The 24309-nt window shown below is 37.6% G+C and overlaps 1 protein-coding gene across 1 annotated transcript in view; it reads left to right on the forward strand.

The window, feature by feature from the left end:
• The window catches only part of LOC111867259 (YTH domain-containing protein 1), a gene marked incomplete at its 5' end in the record, with an annotated part of 56324 nt that extends 35052 nt beyond the window's left edge, over positions 1-21272 (forward strand). Inside the window, 4 exon segments of the mRNA XM_023856938.2 lie at positions 14649-14710; positions 16831-17009; positions 18747-18851; positions 20376-21272. Of these exon segments, the coding sequence (XP_023712706.1) occupies positions 14649-14710; positions 16831-17009; positions 18747-18851; positions 20376-20468 (439 nt within the window). The 3' untranslated portion in view covers positions 20469-21272.
• Between the last annotated feature and the right edge of the window lie 3037 nt (positions 21273-24309).

Here is a 24309-nt window from a genome sequence, read left to right on the forward strand (position 1 = left end):
AGTTGTTGAAGTGTTGTGTCTGCCTGCCTGTTTGTGCCCACAGTGCAGTGCAGTGAACCAAATAGTGCTTTGGATGTTGGAAGAGTGAGTTCGCTTTGTGTTTTACTGGAACTGGTTTTCTTAACATGGCTGCCCTTCAAGTGGTAGGTTATTCACTGTTACTTTCTTTTAAGGGTAACTTGTCATTGCAGTTTGCAAAACAGAAGAATCACATTTAAAATTATTTTTTTCCACAATATGTTTAATTCAGTTTCAGATTGTATGGATATGTCATATGTATTTGCTTTTGCAAGTGAATGCGATTGTAGGATCAAACCATGCAGTGAATATTTCAGATTTGTTTAACTGTAAGATGTGCTTTTGCTGAGAAATTGAATTTAGTGCTGTCAGTCAGGGGACAGATGGTGTAGCACAAGAACTCCTAAGCAATTGTTATTGTACTATAAGAAACTCAGCTTGATTTTTTTTCTGTTTTATTTGGATAGGAAAATTAGGTTCTCACATTCTTGTTTATAGTCTGCATTGTTCAGAGTGTTTACCTTTATAAGCTGATTAGCATCCCACCAGTTGGACAGATTGGATTAGGCTGTAAAGAACATAAAAGCAGCTAGGTAAGTACTGACAAATGCATAACGCATTTGAAATGCGAGAAAAGGCTGATCATTTGAATTGTGGAAATAAATGTTGCAGTAGCATTGACAGTTCACAATTTGATATACTACAGTTAAAAATGGTACGTCTTAATATTTTTTTTAAGTTTTCAAAGTAGTGTTTGGTTAATTCAGTTAAAATTTTTGGAAAGTTGCTTTCTCAGACATTCAGTGAAATCCCTATTTAATGATCTCTGCAGGTTGATTTTATTGCCAAAGATTGAGGTTTCAGTAAATGGGGTCTTTTGGAAAATTACATCTAGAGCTCATTCATCTTATAAGATTTGCTATATATATATATCGATAAAATAATTTATTTACATATGTAGGTCAGGAAACTGTTCCCACATAATGAATACAGTTATACATAATCAGTAATGTCAGATTAATTTCTAAAACAGTTAATGACATGAACTAAATTCTGGAAGATGGAAATTGTCTTTACACAGAGAAGTGAAGTTACATAATAATATAAAATTAATTTTTAAAATCATGAATAACATATGAAATTAAAAAGGTAACAAAATACAGAATTCTGGTCTCAGTATTTAAAATTCCAGTTTTTTCTCTATCATTCATTAATGGTTGATGGTTGTGTGATTGTTCTTTACTGTCATGGTTACATTCACTTATTTGTTCACAAACTGAAATTTTAAATGATAAGATTAACTGGTGCAACAGGATGCTGAAATATAATGTTGCAGAATTCTCATGATGAAATTTACTACCCCACACAAAGCACAGCTATCAAGATTTCAAGGTGACTCTGATGCCACAAGTGATGTGGCTGGTGTGTTTAATATATGATGTCACTTGTCTGTGATTTTGGTTGTGAATATTGAATGTTTATTTCTCTACAGTTGCAATAAATTGAGGTACCAAGTTTCAGATAATCACAGATTTCTTATGTGAGAAGTGGGTTATGTACTGGGTTGAAATTTACTGAATGCAGGAAAGTAGTGTATTGTTTATGTTGGGCTAGGAGCATATAAAATGTTTAGCAAATACAGGATTTGACTAAATGCAAGAACACTAAATTGGGATTTTACTAGAATATCCATTATTTATCTTAACGGGTTTACAGCATACTTATTCTTGATGTATTTTGTGTCGGAGAGTTGCTTGGTAGGTGAACGAATTAGTACTCTTGCCTAGATTGGAATACAGAATGTGCTGGAGGTTTGTATTTTCTTAAGCATGTTTACTCTGAACATTTCGTTATTGTGTGGTGATGATTTAGTTTCTTATGGGATTTTAGTATCCTTTTACTGACATTTCAACATGTGCATCACAAGCAATAATATAATTCATCCAATTGATGATAGGGTTATTTCCGACTTTGTTTCAGGTGCCTGGGATTGTACAGGGAGGATATTTACTTTGTTGACTGGTTCCACACCTCTGCATTTCACGGTGATCAGGGCACTGTTTGCCATGAGGTGCATACAAATCTTGCCGATGAATTAGCATGCCCAACTGATAACATTTGGAATGAAGTAGTTATGATTCAAAGATCACAGGAGATGTTGAAAATGCCGTCCATCTACATGTAGATATCTCTTACAGTTGTTTCATTAAATACCACAGGCTCAACAATCCTTGCACTTATAGCACGCCAGACACCAACTTTCACTGCATGGAGCAGGACTTCATGGTTTTTAGATATGGATTCTGTGAACTCCAGTAGCAATTGTTTTGCACGTATCCCTGTATGTAAAACCGTGCTTCATCAGAAAAGAATGTCAGTTGCAGTTTGATTTCACCTTCGACAACAGACTGTAGAAACCAACTGCAAAAGTGAACCCTTCTAACTGGATTGCGCAGCTGCAGGACATAGGTTACTGTTGTTTTATAGGGTCTAAGCTTCAGCATTTATGTTGCCTTTCTTGCACTAGACTTTGACACTCCAGTCTCTTGAGCTAGACGTTTCAGTGATTTTCTAGGTGTATGACGGCCTCTGTGGTCTAGTGGTCAAGAGTTCCTGGCTAGTGATCCAGAGGTCTGGGTTCGATTCCCAGCGCTACCAGATTTTCTAAGAAGTAGTGGGTCTGGAATGGGGTCCACTCAGTGTCATGAGGATAATTGATGAGCTATGCCAAGGAAATAGCAGCTCCAGCCTAGAAAATCGAAATTAACGGCCGTGGGGATTCATTGCACTGACCACGTGACGCCCTCTATCCGCTAAAGTTGTCACTAACTTCAACAAGCAGCAGTCGCTCAGTCGGTATAGTTCACTTGTGGACTAAAACTGTGGAGTTTGTGTTTTTTGTTTATGTTCAAGCCTAACCCCTATGTCATCTAACTTCTCAGTAAACACTTGGTGCTTATGTTTTTGTTTCTTGACTATTAAGAGCCCTGTTCTAAGTTTATTCACCAAATTATGAATTGTTTGTCTGCCGGGAACTCTTTCATCATGAAATTGACATTGGAATTTTTGCCTACACTTTCTTGCAGACGTATTTGACACAGGTGTCATACAGAAATACACATTGCTCTAAAGTATACCACAGCATGACATACCACACTGTGCATTAGCTGAGAACAACTCACTAATGGAGCTGATAACTGCTGCCTGCTGCTTGCAAATCCCAAACAAACTCCCACGCATGGACTGCTTTGCTACCGTGAAATATGATTGGTCCACAAGTTAATTACTTCCCTTCATTCCAGATGTTATCAGCCATCAGGCATGCTGATTCATCTACAGAATTCTTATGTGCCTTGCAGCAGGTGGCGCCCAGTCGCCGTGAAGAGCAGAGCCATGGAACCAGTCAACAAAGTTAAAAAGCTCTGTACGTGTGGTTTGTATGGGAGGGATATGGTTGTGCATCTGAATTTACAGTTCTTGCCTTATTATACTGCAGTAAAGTTTAACATGAATGTTTTTGATTTTCATAACAGTACAAACAAAATACATTTTGAGATATTTGAGAGGTAATTTAGAAACCGTGTGCTATATCTAGTGCAGTCTGGGTTTCAATTTGTTTCAGAAGTTGGTGGACCATATGTTTCCTGATTCAGCATTGAAACAGTAATTCAGAGGATATTTTGTGATTTGTATCTGGAGTAATCAGAGCTAAGAATACTGATACAGTGGAACCTCGCTTAATGAGCACCTCATAATCAGTAATTCGCATGACGAGCTAAACAAATTGTAAAAAAATGACTCGCTTAACGAGAGACGTTTTGCATAACATATGACGAGAGTGGAAGTTCCGGATTGTGCGCTTCTTACATCAGTCTATGTTTAGCACTCGTTCTGCTAGCATCTTAGTGTCACTTGTGATCACACATTTTTCCAAACTTGTGTTCAGACATATTATTTGTGATTTTTTTTTTGCAAAGTTCCCTTGCAAAAGTGTCCCTGAAGAAAAAGCCACAAAAAGGCAGCCATAAGAGAATAAAAATAACCGTAGAAATGAAACGTAGAATCATTGAAAAGCGAGAACGAGGTGTGAGCGTAGCTGATCAAGCACGCACATACAATCGGTCTACATAAACAATTTGCACAATTTGGAGTTGCATTGTGTTTCACAGCAAGAAGTTGTGGAGGAGAGTTTGTCAGAGGAGGAGGAGGTAAACAGCAAAGCAACAATCTTCTGGCGCAATAAGTGAAATGCTGAAAGCATAGGAAACTGTTGCATTGTACACTGAGAAGCATCACCCTAATAAGGCAGTGGCTATGCACGCTACAAATTTATGTAATGATAATGCTGTGTCGCATTTTCACCAAAGTTTGACACGTCAGCAAAAACAAATGTCTCTAGAATTAGATGTGTATCATAAATAATAAACTAATTATTTCGATTTTTTTTTCTGCAAATCGAATTCGCATTCCAGGTTGGATCATTCCGCGTAGAAGAAAAGATGAAGATGCTTCATGTTCCTTAACAATGTATATATAATTTCTTTGAATAAACGTTACATAAAATTTTTTGGGTATTTTTTTTTTTCATGGAATACATTATCGTATTTTACTTTAATTTATATGCGAAAATTGTTTCGCTTAACGAGTGTTTCGCATTACGAGTAAGATTCTGGAACGAATTATGCGCATTATGTGAGGTTCCACTGTGCTTGAATGGGTTGTAACATGCATATGTCATATGAAGTTCATTTTTTAGGATACCTTGCCACAACATATAATTTTAGATTATGTACCTGTCATGAGAATGCCAGTCATTAACATTAATTCCAAAATTCAAAGAATTTATGCTAAGACTACAGATCTACTCATCTTAGGAATCGTAAAATTTAATCTTTGTCATCATCATTTGCGCTTCTATTTACATCACTGTCTGTAATTTTGCCCAGGAGTTTCAACAGTATGTTTTGGGGTCAGTAACATTTTACACACAAATGGGTGTTGAAAATATGTATTAATTCATGCAGTAAGCAGGTCACCAGGCTAAACTTCTAGTATGACCTTATATATTTTATTCTGTTATTCCCATTAAAGGTGATGCTTATTTTTTCTTATGGCATTCTGTTGATTCAGGGTTTCAGTTCATAGCATAAATGAATACAAATAAACAAGGGAAAGCGGATCATTTACTAGCATGGCCCTGAGAAGGGAATAAAACGAGATGTAGTATTCATTTCCAGTGGTGCATAAAGCTCATTCAGCTGTGAGAGTATTGTGTGTCTAGGTTTTATGTACTAATACCATAGCATTGTGTATTTTTGCTTAAGTTAAAGTTCAGACCCATGCTCCACTGTTCTCCAGAGCATATATGTTTTACTAAAGATGAAAGTTCATGAAAGTATAATTGAATAAGTTAACAGTATGTAGGGACCCCCTTTGGAAGGGTGTGTGGTTTGCATGTCTTGTTGCTTTGTTTTCTCCATCTAAGCAAAATTATATTCATATGGTGTTATGTCTCCAGCATCATTTTTTGTAACAAAACTCTTTCACAGGAGTGCCAGAAATACCAAATTTTTAAAGTTTAGGAACTAGCATAACATTTAATATTCTGTAGAATTATCAATGGTATGTCTGTAGCTACAGATTTGTGCTATTGGGAAGTAATTCAAAATTTTTATCAGGCCCTCACAAGTATGGCCAATTGTATTTTATTATGTACTCCATAAAGGATGTGTGACTAACACAGTGTTATAGTTACTGAAGTCATGTATTTATAAAATGGATTTTGTTTGTGTGATTTAGAACCTTGTTCATCAAAGCTCTGGTTTTCTGATAAATTCAGTTAATCTTTTGTGTGATAGGTTTGGTTTATTATTTCTATTGAGAGGATAATCTTGAAAATAATATTAGTATGAAGAAGGTAAGGTTAATAGAAGTCCAGTAATGTGCATAAATTGAAGATTTCTTAGTTACAGCCTGCATATTTTTTAAGTATATTAGCAGCTTTAGCATGTTTTGTCCCACTGATTCTGTTCTTATGAGTTATGTCCTGTCTTATGGTACAGAATCTGTTAACCTTGTAACCACATTTGGTATGCAGGATGTAAAGGGTTATGATGATGGTGTATAATACTCAGAATTACTGGGTTTTTGGACTTTGTCAATCATCCGGTATTCTAAAACAACATGTCTCATAGGATAGGCTGGGATGAAGCTAGGATTTAGGAAATCGAAAGTACCAAACAGTATGTATAGGAAATACAAGGAATGGGCCCATATGACATGCTTAACCAATCCGATCAGTCAACCCAGTTTGAACCTCTCTCCCACCTGGATCCTCCTTAGCAATGAGGTTAGCAACTCACAAGGGAGATCAGTAGGATCACACAGATTCTTAATGGTTTTGTATAAGATTTTACTTTCAAGGGTTCAGGTTTTATTCCACAGATGGCCCTAACGGTAGGCAAAAGTTGGTTTCACAGCATCATGCGATTAATCCTGTGCATTGGTTTCCAAAATGTAGTGTTCTCTGGTTCTTTATTGTACCAGATGATGAACGAAGTCCAAAAACTCAATGATTCTGAGCATATTTTTTGTCCGTCATATTTTCCTTGGTAGGATTTATATTAATAGTGCGAATTAAATGTATGCAGAAAGTTTTTGTTCAAAGGTTTTGTCATTTTAGAGAAGATGCCCACGCATATAGCATATATAATCATTACACAGACAGTTGCAATTTTTCCATTGGGTATGAAGTATAGAAATCTCCTGCCTTTTATGGTGGTTTTGTAGCTAATCTTGTTTCCACACCTGAGGGATGGGACGACAAGGATATGCGGGCATTCTGAAGAACATGACAGTTTCCATGTTCAAGGTGAAGATGGTAATAGCTAGGTGAACCAGTGTATCACAACATGTCTTCAAGAATGGAAGCAAGTTAGCTTCCAAAATTTGTTCCTACCAGCTGCTTTGTAACACATTTTTTTTACCCACATGGAAATTTAGCATTAATATATATGTGTTTGTGACTGAAATTTTGTTGATTGTATTATCACATATTATTATGTGACTGTAGATGGGGTTTGGATTGGTGAATGGATATACATGGCCACTTATACAGGGTGTCCCAGGAAGAATGTGCCAAACTTCGGGAGGGTGTTCCTTATGTTAAAGTATGCCGATATAACCCAAAACGCCTGTGTCCAAAGTTGAACGGTTACGGAGATAATGGCCTGAGAAAAGTGTGGTCTTCTGGTGGGTCCACGCACTATACCTGTCAGCTGAGACCTCTTATGTGTTTGTCCTTGAGTGTCGTGATTCACACTAGCCGTAAGCTCATGCACTACCTACAGAGTACGTTGTGGCGTCGTCGTCGTGAATGGTTGGTATAGTTGTGTGATGAGTTGCTGAAATGCCTCTTGTGTTTTCACACGTGGAATATTGTGAGATGCATTTTGTGTGTGGATTTTGCGGTGGCAATGCACATGCTGCTGTTGAAGAAAACCAAAGGCGTTTTCCCGGTCGAAGGATTTCATCTCGAAGTGTACTTACACGCATTCACCAGACATTGCATGATACTGGTTCTCTTTCGAGTTTTTCTGTGCAGTCTGAAAGGGAGGATGTATGAATGATAAACACGAGAGAACATTCTTGAGATGGTTCAGAGAAGTCTATGTCTGTCCACTTGTAGAATGGCCTCCTGCATCGGTGTATCACATATGCAGGTGTGGCGAACTTTACATGATGAAGAGTTGTATCCTTGCCATGTTCAAAGGGTACAGCATCTGGAACCAGGCGACCATGCACAGTGTATGGATTTGTGCCACTGGATAAAAGCTCATCCCGAACTGTTAAGTGTAATTTTAATCAATGATGAAGCGTCTTCTACCCTGGACGGTGTAAATAATTTACGAAATGTGCATACGTGGTCCCATAATAATCCACCTGAGATAATGGAAACGAAATTCCAAAAGAGATTTTCCGTAAATGTACGTTTAATACAGTTATGTGGTTGGCTTATAGCGTAGTCAGCCATGTTACGTCAGCGCTTGCCAGTCGTGTCATGTATAGTGCTTGGAAACCCTAAGGACAATTATAACATAGCGAGCGAGTATTTTGTACTTCAATTTTATGGCTTCATGTCACTCACAAGTTAATTTGATGTTACGTACATTATTAAGATTACAGAAACCACATATTCCTGCCAGTTTTAATATGTATTTTGTAATGAACAAGTGTGTAACACCGGTCAAAGTTTCACACTTCTCTGGCCATTATCTCCGTAACCGTTCAACTTTGGACATAGGTGTTTTGGGTTATATCGGCATACTTTAACATAAGGAATACCCACCTGAAGTTTGGCACATTCCTCCTGGGACACTCTGTATACATGACTCATAAGTACAAGTAATTACAGTGCTATCAGTAATTTCCATATATCACAAATTACCACAGCATCTGTGAAGCCTTTTCCAGCCTGCTGTGTCAATATAGATGGCAGAATTTTTGTATAGACTTACAAAAATTTTAAGGAATATGACCTGTTGTACTTCTGTAACAAATATTTCAACTCTTTCTCATTAAACATAACATTTAGCATATGATCTGCTTACAGAACTGTTACTTGTGAGTGTGATATGGCAAAGAAAATATAAATTCACTGTATGTTGTAGTGTTGTATGGAATTCAACCGTTGAACACTTTTTTTTGGTTTATGTGATACATTGGTACATTGCTTCATCGCTATATGTTCAGTTATTGAAATCATTTGTGCATTCAGGATACTGGTTCTCTGGCAGCCATGTTAACTTGGCATACTTTACAGCATAACTTAATGGTATTGGTAAAAGTTAATCCTTACACATTAGGGACATAATGTACTGAGTGGTCTTCCAGTGATATTCTTCTATGCATTTCTCATTTTTTTGTGCTGAAGGTGTTTTCCATCTCATCATCTTTGATTTGATCACTTTGATAACACACATAATTCCTTATTACGCATAGGGAGATAACCATCTTCTGAGATGTGGCACTGTATAGTCTGGTAGAACATCACCAGTGTTCCGAAGGTGCTTTCTGCCTTTGTCTTCTGCCTTGAAGATGGAGGCAGCAGTTTCTTCCAATGTTGGTAACATTCTACCAGACTTCATGCTAATATGTGCTAAATGACAGTAAGTTTCCTTATAATGCCCTTTTATCTGCCATGTACTTACGTAGGTTGGTGTAGTTTGGAAAGATTCTGTTCTCACCATTGGTATGTTCATCCTGTAGGTGAGATACCCACACAAAACAAGAGGTAAAATTATAGAATTTTGCGATTTAATCTTTATGTTTGTAGATAGGGGATGGATGGGAAGAAAAAGGATTTTGAATGAAATATAGCAAGGGTTCCCTAACTTTAAACTATTTGTATTGTTTTCAGGAATGTACTTTTGGCTTGTTACTCTTCTCCCCAGTATTTGAACTCTCACATTTTTAAAGATTTTTTTTTTGTTTCTTTTATGTTATGATTCTTTCCTACATCCCAGTGGCAAGTCATGAATGCATACATAATTTTCTCTGTCAAGTCTACTTAGAATGCTGTACAATACTTTTTTCCTGACTGTTGAAGATTGTCTTGAAGTAGCAGATATATTGTCCCATTGTACTCCCATTTTTGCTTTTATATCTAAAAAAAATATGGACTATCAGATTAGTAGTTGATCTGTTAAGTTGTAATTGCCGCAGATGATTCCCTTTAAATTTGTCTGTGTAGAGAGTTAATCTTGAGAGAGGAACATTAGATACAGCCTTGCATGAATGAATGGGATAGTTCATTTGGTGTAGCAGTGGACTATGTACTGTAGAACTGAGGAATTGGGCTTCAATTACTGGCCGGTGCTAGAGGTTTATTTTCTCCACAGCATCCAGACCAACACTGGAGCGTGCTCAGCGTGCTATCAAATGTATACCAGGGATTCTTTCCCTGATGGTAAAGAGGCAAGGGCATGAAGCTGGCCATGCACCTCCATGTATAACCAAGGTTAAAAATGATGGAGTTATACCTCCACTCCTGGATACATCTTAACATGATGCTTAATAGAGTGTAGGGAAAACTTTGCTTTTTACAGCAGTACATTCCTTCCACTTTGGTGGCTCTTCTTCATTATTTTGAATAATAGTGTCTGTGACTTAACTGATGTTTTAGTTTCTGCTTAGATTGTTTCTGCTGAAATTTGATCAATGCCTGAAGATTTCAAGTAGCAGTTTCTGCTTTAAGAAATCCAGGTACAGGCATGAATGTTCAGCTGTATTTATTTCATTGTGTCTGGCACCATTAACACACATTAACACCAGTTTACAGTTTTTCACTTATTCAGAACATTGTTGGAATATGAAAGTAGGTTAACAAGTTCATTGTGTGTTGCTAACCCTTCTTATCACATTGCGGACCGGTGGTTTAAACATTTAAATCACCCTGGGGACCGGCGTTTTTAAACCTACTACCCTAACATGTGCATTGTTCACTTTAAAAATTAATATAAAATCTCCTAATTAATTTTATAAACTGAAATTTTTTGAGAACACCAGAGCTCCTAGGAGTGCTTGCGCGTGTGATATCTCTGGAAACATTCCCCTTTGTGAAGAGGCATTACGCAGAAGTTGCACATTTAGGCAGTTCTACTCTTCTTGTGCTGTGCGCACACGGCACTGCCTAGAAGGGTGTTTCTTCTTGCAATATTCACTCTTCACAATTTTCACGAGAATATGTTTCCGCATATCACCCGAGAGTCGGCCAGGGGGGTCTACTTGAGGCCTCCAGCAGGTGCGAACAGATGGCCCCGGCTGCGCTACGTCTGTGTCTGATGTAGGTACTGCCGCCACCGTGACGTCAGTAGCCCAAGCTTTTGCCAGTTTCAACAGAAATGCTTTGTATTTCAAAGTAGAATTTCTGTTCACCTTTTTGAAAACCGTAAATGAATTGAAAATTGCACAGTTTATAAGCCACAGTGCAACTTTCTTCGTCCATTTTACTGTTTTCCTAGGTAGGAATAATAGACCAAGAACTGGTCGGCCCTATCAACTCCTTTCATGAACATATTATACTCGGAAATACAAAGAGGCTTCTTTACTTGCCCGTGTCGTCTTTGAACATCGACCATGCTCGAATTGTGAATAGTGGAAACCATATTCACAATGCGAGTATCCCTCCAGGACTGAAGAAGAATGTCCTCCTTCCTCCTGAATGCGGTGTCGCCACGTTTCAGGTGTTTACATTCCTCTTTCAGATCTGGAGGGAGGCCTCTGTTCACCCTAATTGTACCACAAATACGTACTTTCCTTGAAAGTAGGTATTGCTGTCCCGACACTCGCACTTTCAACGGAGCTCTCACTTTCACTTGACACATTTTGGGCAGCCCTGTGGCCCCCGTCACTGTCACTGTCACTGATAATGGCCTCGCTCTCAGAAGACGAAGCAGTTGGCAAATCTGATAGCTCATCAGAAACATATCTAATATTTCCTGTCCTCCGAGAGATCGCAACTGCTTTCATCTCTGAGCCATGTTGAACTGGTAGGTGCATGGTTGATACGTGCAAGCTCGGATTAGAACAAAGCCAATTTTGTTTAGGTTGTGACAGGAAAGACTCTGGTCAAGTTACTAGATAAGGCAGCAATCATTCCCGAGGTCATCTACGCAGTAGTTACGATTCAACGAAGCCACACAGCGATATATAGCGTTTTGCAACATAACGTGACCGTAGAGGACCATATGGCCCGCCCGGTCTGCAATGCTTGGAAACGTAGAGGGCCATATGGCCTGTCCAGTCCGCAATGTGTTAATTACATTAGTGCCCATGTATAGGTGCGTATTTTTTGGTTGTGCTCTTACACACTTATAAATTTTGTCTTTCCTATTTATTCTTTTTGGTTTCTGAAATTTCTATAAGGTTTTCCATAAGGCTGAAACCATGGGCAGTATCGAAGTTTGATACAGCAGTTAACAGAATATGCTCAGCATGTCCAATATTCATGATAGTGGAAGTGTGTAAATATTTTTGCACTAGAAGAGAATTGAATTTTTTGTGGTGTGATTTCATTGCATGAAGTAACAGTTTTCTTGGAGGTGCTTAGTAATGCCTTCTTTCACATCACACAACCTAATGTCCCCCAAAGGTAAAAGTGTTTGAGGAGTAAGGTCAAGGGATCATGATGGCCATTTCGCTGGTCCCCTTCTTCAGCCTATTCTTGAGGGAACTGTTCATTCAACCATTCTCTCACTCCACAGTTTTAATGAACAGGTGCACGATCTTGCTGGAATGGTTCCAGATATTGACCCTGCTCATTGTGAATGCTTGAAATAGCTTTGTCAACTGTGATATTAGCAAGGTGAGATCTCCAAGTTCTGCTGCAAGACATTAGTTGTCCTTGCTGTTAATAGAAGTGATATGTATGCATTTTGAGAAATCAAAAAATATGGTTTCCCAAGGAACATTTTCGTAACTAGAATTAAGTCAACAGTTTATTATCTACAAAGATTTTAGGAGGGTTGTTCCATTTGCAGAATATACTGTAAGTAATGCATAAGTAATTGTTTTTTTAATAGGCAGTGTGTGTGTGTGTGTGTGTGTGTGTATGTATATACATATACATACACAGTATATATAATTTCTGTGTTCCTGCCTCAACATATTATGAAAGATTTTAATTTGTCAGTCAAGTAATGTAGCCTGGTCTTGAACAGTATGTTGGATAAACACATGCAGCTTCCGAAAAAAATACTAGTTTTTGCTTATAGAATTAAATTATAAATATCATGACTTTAAAAAAAAAAATTTTAACCACTTTTAACATTACAATTAATATGNATGATGGTAAATTGTTACAATTAATATGTTGCTGGACATTATCCATCATCTTGTCTGTTCTTAAAAAACCGTCTAGTTTCTATTAAAAACACAACGTTTCGGGAACTGGAATCTGTCCCCGTCTTCAGGTAAAACCTACTCAGTTGGGTCCAATGGTGCTAATGCCTCAAATATGATAGCTTCAATATTTCTTAGCTCTCACAGATGGATTATGTTGTGCTTGTTTTATGTACCCCTTCTGAAACTGGCATAGTTGTCCGGAGATAGGGGCTAGCTCTGTCTATTGGACCCAACTGAGTAGGTTTTACCTGAAGACGGGGACAGATTCCAGTTCCCGAAACGTTGTGTTTTTAATAGAAACTAGACGGTTTTTTAAGAACAGACAAGATGATGGATAATGTCCAGCAACATATTAATTGTAACAATTTACCATCATTACAAACTTTTAGATCTTATTCAATTTTAACATGTTGCCAATGCATGGTGTATTTGAAATATCATTATCATATTATTAATAAGTAGGAAGGTTCCATAGCTTTGTTAAGGACTATTTTCTTCAAAATTTGAACTTAGGACGATGAATTCTTATGACGTCAATGCATTCACTCTTAACGGAAGCACTCTGTGTTGTATTATTTTATGTAGACACCTTTTTCACATTTTGTTGTATATCTTTATGTTTCTGAATTCATGTAGATGTTACTGTGGGAACATTCCATCTGCCATATGACCAAAAATACTGGACGTGGTAGATGTTTTTTCTCAGGACAGTACTTCGTCGGAAATATTGTTCACTTTACTTATTGGATTATACCAATACAGGATAAATGTTATGGATATCAGGGTTATGATCATAACCCTTCCTTCTGATTAATTAATTTATCTATTTATGCTTCATCTAATGGTATTAGTACATCATACTGTATGGCATCAACCCATGCTGACCAAGACATATATGCCAAACAAGGTATTTTTACTATGTTCCTCAGTCTTTTTAAGAGCATGTGAGAAGTGTTAGTTCCATTATTTTTGGGTAAGAGGTATGCACATGTCGCTAACATTAAATAGACCCTGTGTCTGTCATACCAAATAATTGACCAGTCAATTTGAGAAATGTCTGTTTTTTAAAGTATCACTCTGTAGGAACAATAAAAATTACGGAAATACATACTGATGAAGTTTTTCAAAATTTTTGTCACTCGTTTATATTTGTTGGCAAATTAAGTGGTATAATGGATAGAGGGTTTATATGATGATGGTATGTGCATAGTTGCTACCCAGGAAGGAAGTTGCTATGGGCTCTGTACAAGTAATACTGTTTGAGGATGCTCTTGAAAGAACTGAAGAGGATAATAAAAGCGCCTTGACTGGCATATGGTTTACTGGCTGAGATTTGAAGTGGGTAGTCTAATGTGTTACAACAAGCAGACTTGATGAGTCTCATTTCTTAAAAGTAATGAGTAATGTGTTTATTGGTCAGTCTTCTTCCATAATTAATATTCATGCCCATATTCTGTAAGCCATGCAAAAAACTTGTGAAGTGGAATAAAAAGGAAGCTGACATTTGCAGCTTTTACTTGCAAATATGCTGTTGTGTCTGCAATATAAAGGAAGGCACTGTCATATTTGTAATCCATTTAATGCACATATGTAGAATGTGTCTTGTTACACAGCTAATCAGAGCACCATTTATGTAGTATTTATTTATCAGACAAACAGAGCAGTGATGAACAAGGCAGTACTCTTGTGTGTTTAAATGTTTACTAACTGTGTTTTGATCACCTCAGCAGGGGAAGGCGACGCAGATACATGGATGATGAGTATGATCCACGTCAAAAGAGGAGTAGAGGTATGCAATTTGTGTGCTCATCTATTGCTATCCCTGAGGTGTACAAAATTCCAAGCAGCCATCACTTTACAGTTAGTGTTGTATGCTTTTAATAGTTTTTCCTTGCAGGTATTGTGTAGGGACATAATTTCACTAGCATTCTGTTTTCAGTGTTACTCATGCTGAGAAAATTAATTCTGTTACATGGAAAGTTCATCAAATTGTGGTACATACAGATCAGGCACCTTAACACCAGTAGCAAATGAAATTAATAGTATTGCCAGAAAGAATTATGTATGCTTCAAGAGGCATGCCATTTACCATATAAGCCCAAATATAAAGCAGCACCCTGTTCTTCAAGTGAGAAAATAAGAAAGAAACATTTTTTTTTTTTTTTTTACAAAATTGAATATGTCATTTTGTTCTGAGATTTGCAAGTAAAAATAAGTAAAAACTGTACTGTTAAGAAATGAATTCAAAGCTGGTACCTTAAATATAATTGTAGGTATTTTCAGAGATATTAGAGTTAGAAATCCTTAGTCTTCATATTTATTCTTAGTACCTGAAAATTAGGCACCCCTCTTTTTGAGAAACAGAATTTGAACAAAATACATTTCCTTGGGCTAATATGGTAAGTGGGCAAAATGTCCATAATGTATATTCTTTTGTACCTGTATGTAGTTGGACCAACAAACTCTGAAAGTGTGATTGCTAAATTTTGTGACAGTGAGGTTTTGCCATATACACAATTCACACTGTGAGTGACAGCAGATATGTTCATAGTGTAATGGGTTTGCCTTCATTACACTGAGAATGTTTACTGGATGAATGAAGTATTTATTTTTAAATAATTTTCTTTGTCAGTTGGCCTTTATATAAATGCTCTAACCTCAATCACCTTGAAGATTACTCTCTTCTGGGTTGTGATGCTTTGCAGGTTGATTGATGGGTGCCAACGTTTTAGAGGAACCAGCTGCCTACTTCCTCAAGGTAGGAGAATAACTATGAAGATGGAAGCAGCAGGTGTCTCTAAAGTGCTGGCACTTATCTACCAAACTACATTGCCTATATACCAGAAGACAGGAATGCTCATAGTCACCACAATGAGAAACTTGAATCTCACACTGTTTCTCCTTACTGCAAGTATCCATATGTAACAGAAAAAGGTGGAAAATTCAAGATATTCTGTGAAATTGGTTTTATTTTTGTAATGGCTGGATTATCTCATTTGGGAATTGGAAATCAGTTTTTGGTTAACTGCCGATGGAATTCTATTTTCAACTTTTTCTTTGGAGATAAAAGAAAGCTCAGATTGCAAATCTGCTGACACTGCATAAAAAAGAGAAAGGTCTCTTACTCAACCAGCATTCTGGTGTGATCATTGATTTAATTTACCATTTGATATATTTATGTGATCTAATCACTCATACATGTTTGGTAAATTGTGAATAGGAACTTGTATGGAAAATTAAGTCTTAATTTGAGGGTTATTATTATAAATTGAAAGTACAACAATCTCTTGCCAATTGTGAGGGTTATGTTCCTGAAAAATACTTGGGTTTGAGATATCAGAGGCTAGGGGAACCACAGCTGCCATTAATACTGGTAGAAGCCGAAGTTGCCTATTCGTTCACTGAACATGAAAGACAGTATGTAGTAACATGCTTATAAGTAAAGTTTACATAATATATTAACAGGGGCCACAATGTTGTACTACTGTAGTAATCTATAAGTTATAAAACTGGTTCTGGTTGCCATTACAGTCCTACCATGAGGAAATGTGGACATCTTGGTGTAGAAACTTGCAGTTTCTTTTGTACAATATTAAGTGGGAAAAATTCAGGAGGAAATACAGTTAGACAACAGTTGTACTGATTGGGCAGCATTAATTCAATTGGTAAATAATATCTCCTAATTATTTTATGGCTTTAAGTAAGGCATGAGTAATTTGCAGTTGGGAATTCAGTGAGAGAAACCATTTTTTATTTTGTGGTAACCCCTATACATTTCTTTTATCCTCACCCAGAAGACCACAGTCTCAACTTTCACCATCAAGAGACCTCATATCTCAAATATGATTCTGTTAATTTTTCTTAGATTTTTTTTTTTCTTTTTTCATAAAAGGGCATTATTTCTAATAGGTCCAACAATGTATATGTCAAACTTATTCAAAGAAGGGAGACGGGAAAGGTCACCAGTCAGGTTTCCAGTTCCTCGTGACAGCAGATCCTTCAACGGTGTTCAGAACTACACAGACTTCATGCGAGAGTTACATTCCCGAGGTGCCCCACCTCTCACAGCCATGCCTTACCCACCTCCTGTAAGTAAATATCTCTTTTGTAACAGTTCAGTAAAAGTAGATTAGTCCATATGATATCGTTTTAGTTTTTGGTCTCTTCACTATATTTACCACAAACTTCATTCTTATCTTGATAATTTAAAAAAATTACATCCATCCATAGGGAGAATGTTTGTTTTCAATATCTAAATACCCAGAACTGTCTTAAACTTGAGTGCCAAGAAAAAATAAACTATCCATTGTATTGATCTTGATGCACCAGTTAAACTTCTTAATTAGGACAGGGACTGAAAGCTTAGGGTACCATTTGTGATATGTCCCCTCTCTGTACCACTAGTTATGTGTAATAAGGTAATGTTTCTGATGTAAGAACTGTTTGAGTATAATAAATAGTGATTTCCAAGGAATGTCAGAGGCAGGTGAAGTTTACATCATCCGTGATAATGGATGACAGTGGATTCCAATTCACTGTTTCTCAGTGCGAGGTTTTTCCTCATTTAAAATTTAGTTTCATTGATCTCAGGTCATAAGTTTGAGTGTTAAATAATTTCCATTTAAAATTTTGTTTAGTTTAGTGTCCATAACCACAGCTAAGGAAACATTGAAGGTAAAGTTGTCCCTGTGCTTAACTAATTAAGCACTATGCCATGAAGTTGTAAAGGGAGAGTGGATGTATAGATCCATATTTTCTTGACCTCAGCACTAGCTAAAGGTGAGGAGTCAGTTTCATGTCCCTACCGCTTTACCTCTGTGGAAAGAGCCCCAAGTTCACATTGGATAGGAGGCTGGGTGCACCATGTAGCTGGTCTGGATGACATGGAGAGGAGAAAATTCTTGACCCTACCAGGACATGAACTTCGACCTCGGTCATCCAGCCTGTAGCCAGTCGCAATACCGACTGCGCTATCCTGGATATAAAGATACCTTAATGGGTAGTTTTTCTGTGATGTCTCACATAGTTGCTTTGAACAGAGTTCTATTTGAAGACTGTGAAGGCAGTTTTTATAGGCTGATGATAGCTTATTAATTTTTCTTTGTATGGAGTAACTATGCTTCCAAATACCATCCTTTTTGCGAAAGGTACCATTATCCAGGAAAATAAAAAACTATGTTAATTGCCCCATTTTTTCTTATGATAGAAACGTTTTAAACATGAAACACCTTCAGGATTCCAGTAGATGAATACATCACTCATATAATTCTGTTTAACAGATACTACTGCAGAGTATAAAGCAGCTGTTTGAAGTCGGTCATTTGTTATGAATATAAATATGCAGTTATATTTTTAAAACTTCTTGGTGGGAAATTACTTGAAGTTTCTTTCCCTTTAAGTATGTGTCTTCATAAATTCCATATATGTTGTGTCCCAGCACAATTATTGTTACAGCAAAATTATGATTCATTCAATTTACAAAGGCATATTTGTTGCTGAGCTGATCATAGTGGTTATACAGTCAAGAGTGCGTAAGGTTTTGTATTATTCAGATTGGTGGGATTGTGAATCCTGCTGGTGGGATGGATGTATGTCCACATTTCTCTGTTCTGTGTAGGTAGAGGCCAGCAGAGGGCTAATTGCCTGAACAATGACTCCTATGAAATATCTAAGGGAATCAGTGTTTCAGAAGTTAATTCTGAATATACACATGCCAAATGACCTAATATGTAATATATGAAGATCACTTGCTGAATTTATGGATACTCATATTACAGAGAAAGTTATGTTGGTGATAATTCCATGTTCTTCTTAATTAATTATAGCCCCCATTTGTGGACTCTTTACCACCACCACCACGGTACTATGAGGGACCACCATTACCTGAATATCCATCCACAATTAGGTCAGCCCGGTCTGACAAACGGTCTGTAAGTACTTGCTTATTGAGTATTTTGAAGTGTTTTTATTGTGCTTTGGTATGCAGTTTCAGTTTTACACTTCCAGAAAACAGAGAAGACTTTACTAGCTAGACCTTTCCCAAAAGCTAACATATTGATTGGGAACCTTAAAAAAATTTATACACTGAATAAGCAGAAGAAGTTAAGGCATCCACTGCACTTACATTGTCATATATGCCACGTGGTTAGTTTGTAATGCATGTTAGATACAAACTGCGTAAAAGAAGTTGTCCTTATTCCTGACTAATTAAACACTATGCTGTGAAGACATGGGGGGGGGTTTATGTATAGACCCATGTTTTCTTGACCTTGGCACTAGTTTATGGTGAGTGGTCAGTTTCATGCCTCGGCTACTTTATCCCTGAAGAAAGAGCTCCTGGTACCCATTAGATAGGAGGCTGGGTGGGCCCCAGAGCCTGTCTGAGTGACATTGAGAAGTTAAAATTCTTGCCCCCACTGGGACTCAAACTCCGATCCCCTGGTTGTCCAGCCCATAGCCAATTGCTGTACTGACTGCACTATCACAGCTCTCACAAACTACATAACACTTCCTGTATACTTACTGATGCTGCACTGATGTGAAGTCACCCCTGCTCTATGTTATTCACTTCACGAGAAACAGATGTGATGGGTCACGCTGGAGAAGTTTGGTCCATAATGGCAACGGGTAGTTGTGGCAAAAGCTTTACAATGACTCACTCATCTTATATTTTTATAACTGGTTAATAAATCTGAAATTTCAAGTTTGGATCGTTGATAATGAAATGAAAATAGAGTGTAACTATGTATTGATGTCCAAAACTTTGTCCACTTAACAGTTATTGATTTCTTTAGTTTTGCATTTAGAGTGTGTTTATGATTATGACTATGTATGAAATTCTTGAGGACATTTATAATATTGATTTGTGGCAGAACCAGGATGTGACTGGAAGATTTTTTGTTCTGAGCAGCATTCCACCCTCTGTGTAAAATATCACAGGTTGCTTGTCCATTTAAGGCATATACGTAGAATTATCATGATATTGCTGAGTTTTGTGTTTGGTGTCTACCTTAAATTTATTTTGTGGGCTCTTGTTCATTGAGGCCTGCCTCTGTGGTCTAGTGATCAGAGTTCCTGGCTACAAATCCAGAGGTCCCAGGTTCAATTCCCGGTGCTACCACATTTTCTGAGTAGTAGTGAGTCTGGAACGGGGTCCACTCAGCCTTGTGAGGATAATAGAGGAGCTATTTCAAGGAAATAGCGGCTCCAGTCTAGAAAACCGAAATTAATGGCTGTGGGGATTCATTGTGCTGACCACATGACACCCTCAGTCTGGTAAAGTTGGCACTAACTTGGCCAACAAGAGGTGGTCGCTCAGTCGGTATAGTTTGCTTGCGGACTAAAGCCACAGAGTTTTTTTTTGTTTTTTTTTCTTTTGTTGTTCATTGATCCTTATATAGAAACGTTGATTACTACCATTCATAGAAATACAAATAATTAATTTCTTGTTGCAGTATGACCGTTCAGTGGAGGAGTTTCTGCGAAGAACAACAGAAAGACGTGATAGAGATAGAGACAGAGATCGACGCTACAGAGACAGACATTGAGCTGCTGAAGGTACTTGTTGCAGAAAGGGTATTATTCAAGACTGAATTTAAGGCCAACCATGTTCACCGAATCCCACAAAGAAGAGTTCAAGATACTAAAAAATAGAAAACAATTGTTGTAAGCTGGGTTCTCTGTCATCAGAATTGGAACTCTGTTTCCTGAGTTTAATTGTGGTATATCATGTTATATGTTATCATGTATAATTTATCACTACAGTTCAGTCTTATGGATATGACATGCTGTACTGAGCATTACTAGCCTTGATTCATGTGTAGTTACTTAAAATGCAGTATGGTTGGTTAGTTAGCTTCCAGTAGTTGGAAAACCTGTAAGAATGAACATGTACATTTGCAAAAGGAATGTAGCGTACAATATACAGTAACTGTCTACAAGAAATTTGTTTTTATTCTATTTTGTAAGGAAAACTTTACCATTATTTATGCTTGGCAGTTGAAAGGATGCTGGTAGAAACCTAAATTCTGGCTATGTTTTGTGCATCTCATTTGTTAGTCAGCTTACTATTTATTTTTTACTAGGCCTGTGAGAAAATTATCTTTGAATTTGAGCTTCTCCTCCTGTTCTTCCTCTCTTTTTAACTAATAGTTGCCATATTGTCAGTGTTCTGCTGTATTTACTTAAATGGAAGATGGTTCCAAATGTAAGATGACCCCTTACTGGGAAACTAGTCTTCACAGAAAAGTAATTTTATCAATTAATTTCATACTCTTACTAAAAATGTAAAAAAGTGTAAAGTTGTCCCTGTCTTTAAATAATTAAGCACTACGCCATGAAGGCATGTTTCGGAGTGGATGTAAAGATCCACATTTTCTTGACCTCGGCACTAGTTGGAGGTGAGTGGTCAGATTCACGCCCCTGCGCTTTACTCCCGGGGAAAGAGCCCCTGGTACACATTGGATAGGTTGGGTGGACCCCAGAGCCAGTCTGGATGGTTTAGAGAAGAGAAAATTCTTACCCCACCAGGACTTGAACTCCAACTCCTTGGTCATCCAGCCCATGGCCAATTGCTATATCGACTGCACTATCCCGGCTCCTCATACTCTTACTAAAAATGTGCGAAATAAAGTAAATATTAGAAAATACTCTCATGTGATTATGGGATTTGGGTTGTTAATTGGATTTATTGAACACTTACAGATTGTAACTACAAGGAACTATAATGCTGTTGCTAATTCAGACACTCTACAGTTGACTACAGCAGGCACTAAGTCTCAGTCTGCTGTGTCTTCATCCCGCTTCTGGGTAACTTCTTCGCACACCGTAGATTCCTCATCTTCTGTGTTCACGGCCTTACTGTCCAGCAACTTGTTTCATGACTAATTTGGCATTCTTATGCAATGACTTACAAGAGTGGGGGCTCCTCCACCAGGGCAGCTGTCTCACAGTAGCCTCAGACTCAGACTGGTCTGCTTGCAGACTCCTAGACTGACTGGCTTGTGTTTTGATTTTTCAGATATAATCTCTGGATGGACCCAACAGAAAACACCACTTCCCAACAATTTCTCTTTTTTCGCATGATGTCACTGCCGACGCAGACATGACATGTCATGACGTGTTTCTCTGTTTTGTTTAAGCACAACTGTGGTCACATGACTTGGGTGCTGTGGAAATGTTTTTACAGAGCTGTTACCTCAACAATGGCTGTCTCTGCTGAGTAGACTGTTCCAGGCTACAGTGGACTTGCCACAATATGATATGCATGAAATTTATAGAATTGGTTTCCTTCTTGAAGTGAGTATCCTTTATTCAGCTTCACAAGTCTTTCTGTGTTCACCATTCCTATCATTTGTGTCAGCTTTGCTGTCTTTGCAATCCCCATCTTGTGTCTCACACTCTTCCATTCACTGCCCACATTCCCAACACCTTCCACAGCCTTTCTTCCATCCATTTCATCAGATTTAGAGTACTTTCTAAATCGTTTCATTATCACCACTTTAGATGTACGTTTCCATGGTCTTGGTATGCTGGCAGAACAGGTCTACACTAGACCTCTTTTATTTTCCCATTGGTATCAAAACATGGTCCTCTCCAAAGATCCAGTCAGAATACAGTTGTTTGAAATGTTCCTTAAAAGATCTCTTCACTCAAATATGTAGTTATGAGGTCATCCCTCCAGGTATGACTACAAAATCGGCATTCATTTCCTGAATCATGAATCTGACCTCCAGTGTTCAATGGTCTTTAAATGCATCCAGCACAATAATACCTTGCTTTCTCAACAATACTCTTGGTCTTCTGTTCCATACAGTTTGTATCTGGTCCCTTGTCAGTTCAGTTAGGTAGTTTAACACATCATTATTGGCCCCTTAAGTACCCGTGCCTTAGGCATAACTTTTCAGCTTAGTATCTCTTATGGCAGTAGTTTCATGCTCTCTGCCAACTCTGTCAACATTACAGTCACTTGAATGTTTTTGTTGTCTGATAGTATAATTAAATTATATGTTGAAATATACTGGCATTTTATCAGCATTGCCTTGAAGTGTAATGGCAAGTTCTTGTAAAGTGAAAACCTGTTGCTCCACATCATTTGTACACACCATCCTGAGGTAAACTAAAATTTGGGACTCTCATTGAGAGTGATGGCATTGCATGAAACTGACATTTCATTCTATCTTTGAATTCATACAGACATTTTTCATAGAGTATTTATGCAAGTTCAGTTTTTGTTGTTTCCACCTGTGGATAAACTTTGAGGGGACTCTGGGATTTCCTGCTGCCTCACAGTTGTTTGTTTGTTATGCAAGACCAATCACCATAATGTTAAAGTAGAGACTGTAACTTCCGGTGCCTCACGGTTTTTCACATTTGACACTACTTATTTTGTTGTGACATCTGTGTCATTTTTATGTCGAGCAGCCCTTGCGTTAGCACAGGATCTCATGATACTGTAAATGAGCGGGTCACTGCTTTTGTGTCATAACTATGATGGCACTTCGGGCAGCCTTATGGCAGCTCATGACCTCTGACCTTGAAACATATTCCTGTGTCACTCATTTTCTAGCTTATTACTGTTATGGCCTGACTAAAATGGGGGGAAGAATTTTGTCTTTCTTTTGGGCAAATGCAGCACTGATCTCTCTTAACATGACCCAGTTATGCAAAGCTAAAGTAACTGTCAGAGACTTCTTAGAGGTTGAGAATGAAATCTTGATGTATGAATCACAATTAAGAATTTTTTCTGGGTTTGATCTGGAAACTTGAAGATCTGCACATCCTTCCCCCCTTTTCTGTGCTTCATAGAAGGGTCATACACCATCTGTTGTAATATGTAGACAGAGAAGCTATGGAGGATGTTGAATAACTGCATTTGCTCATAATACTTTTGGGCAAGAAATGTCATCAAAAAAGAAATTAAGTACTATATTTTTAGCTCTAACTTTTGGCCAGAATTTTGTTGTAGAATGGTTATGCATATAAGGAATTGATTATGTAATTTGTGACCTCATGAAGTGCCAACCCTCAATTTATATGTTCTCCATTTTATCAGACAAGCATCATGGTTTTAAATCTCTTCACAGCTGAAATTTTGAATACAGTATGTCCAGAAATTCATGTCTATTGACTCCACCTTGCAATCAGTTGATCGGACAAAATGCTCCTTGATAAGTTTTTGACTGATGCATAATTTTTATGGAAAACTTGTTTATAAAGTTGAATGCAATGTGGCAACACAGTATGGATATTTGTGCCTTTTTGCTCCACCATCTGATTCTTTGCTGAACACTGAGAAGAAAATGCCCCATAATAAATTTTTGACAGACATGTACCTTTGTGTAAGATTCAATTATGAGAGCTGGCTGCAATGTGACAGCATTATGGTGG

The sequence above is a fragment of the Cryptotermes secundus genome, unplaced genomic scaffold (genome assembly GCF_002891405.2).
Source record: "Cryptotermes secundus unplaced genomic scaffold, Csec_1.0 scaffold1312, whole genome shotgun sequence".
Classification (NCBI taxonomy): domain Eukaryota; kingdom Metazoa; phylum Arthropoda; class Insecta; order Blattodea; family Kalotermitidae; genus Cryptotermes; species Cryptotermes secundus.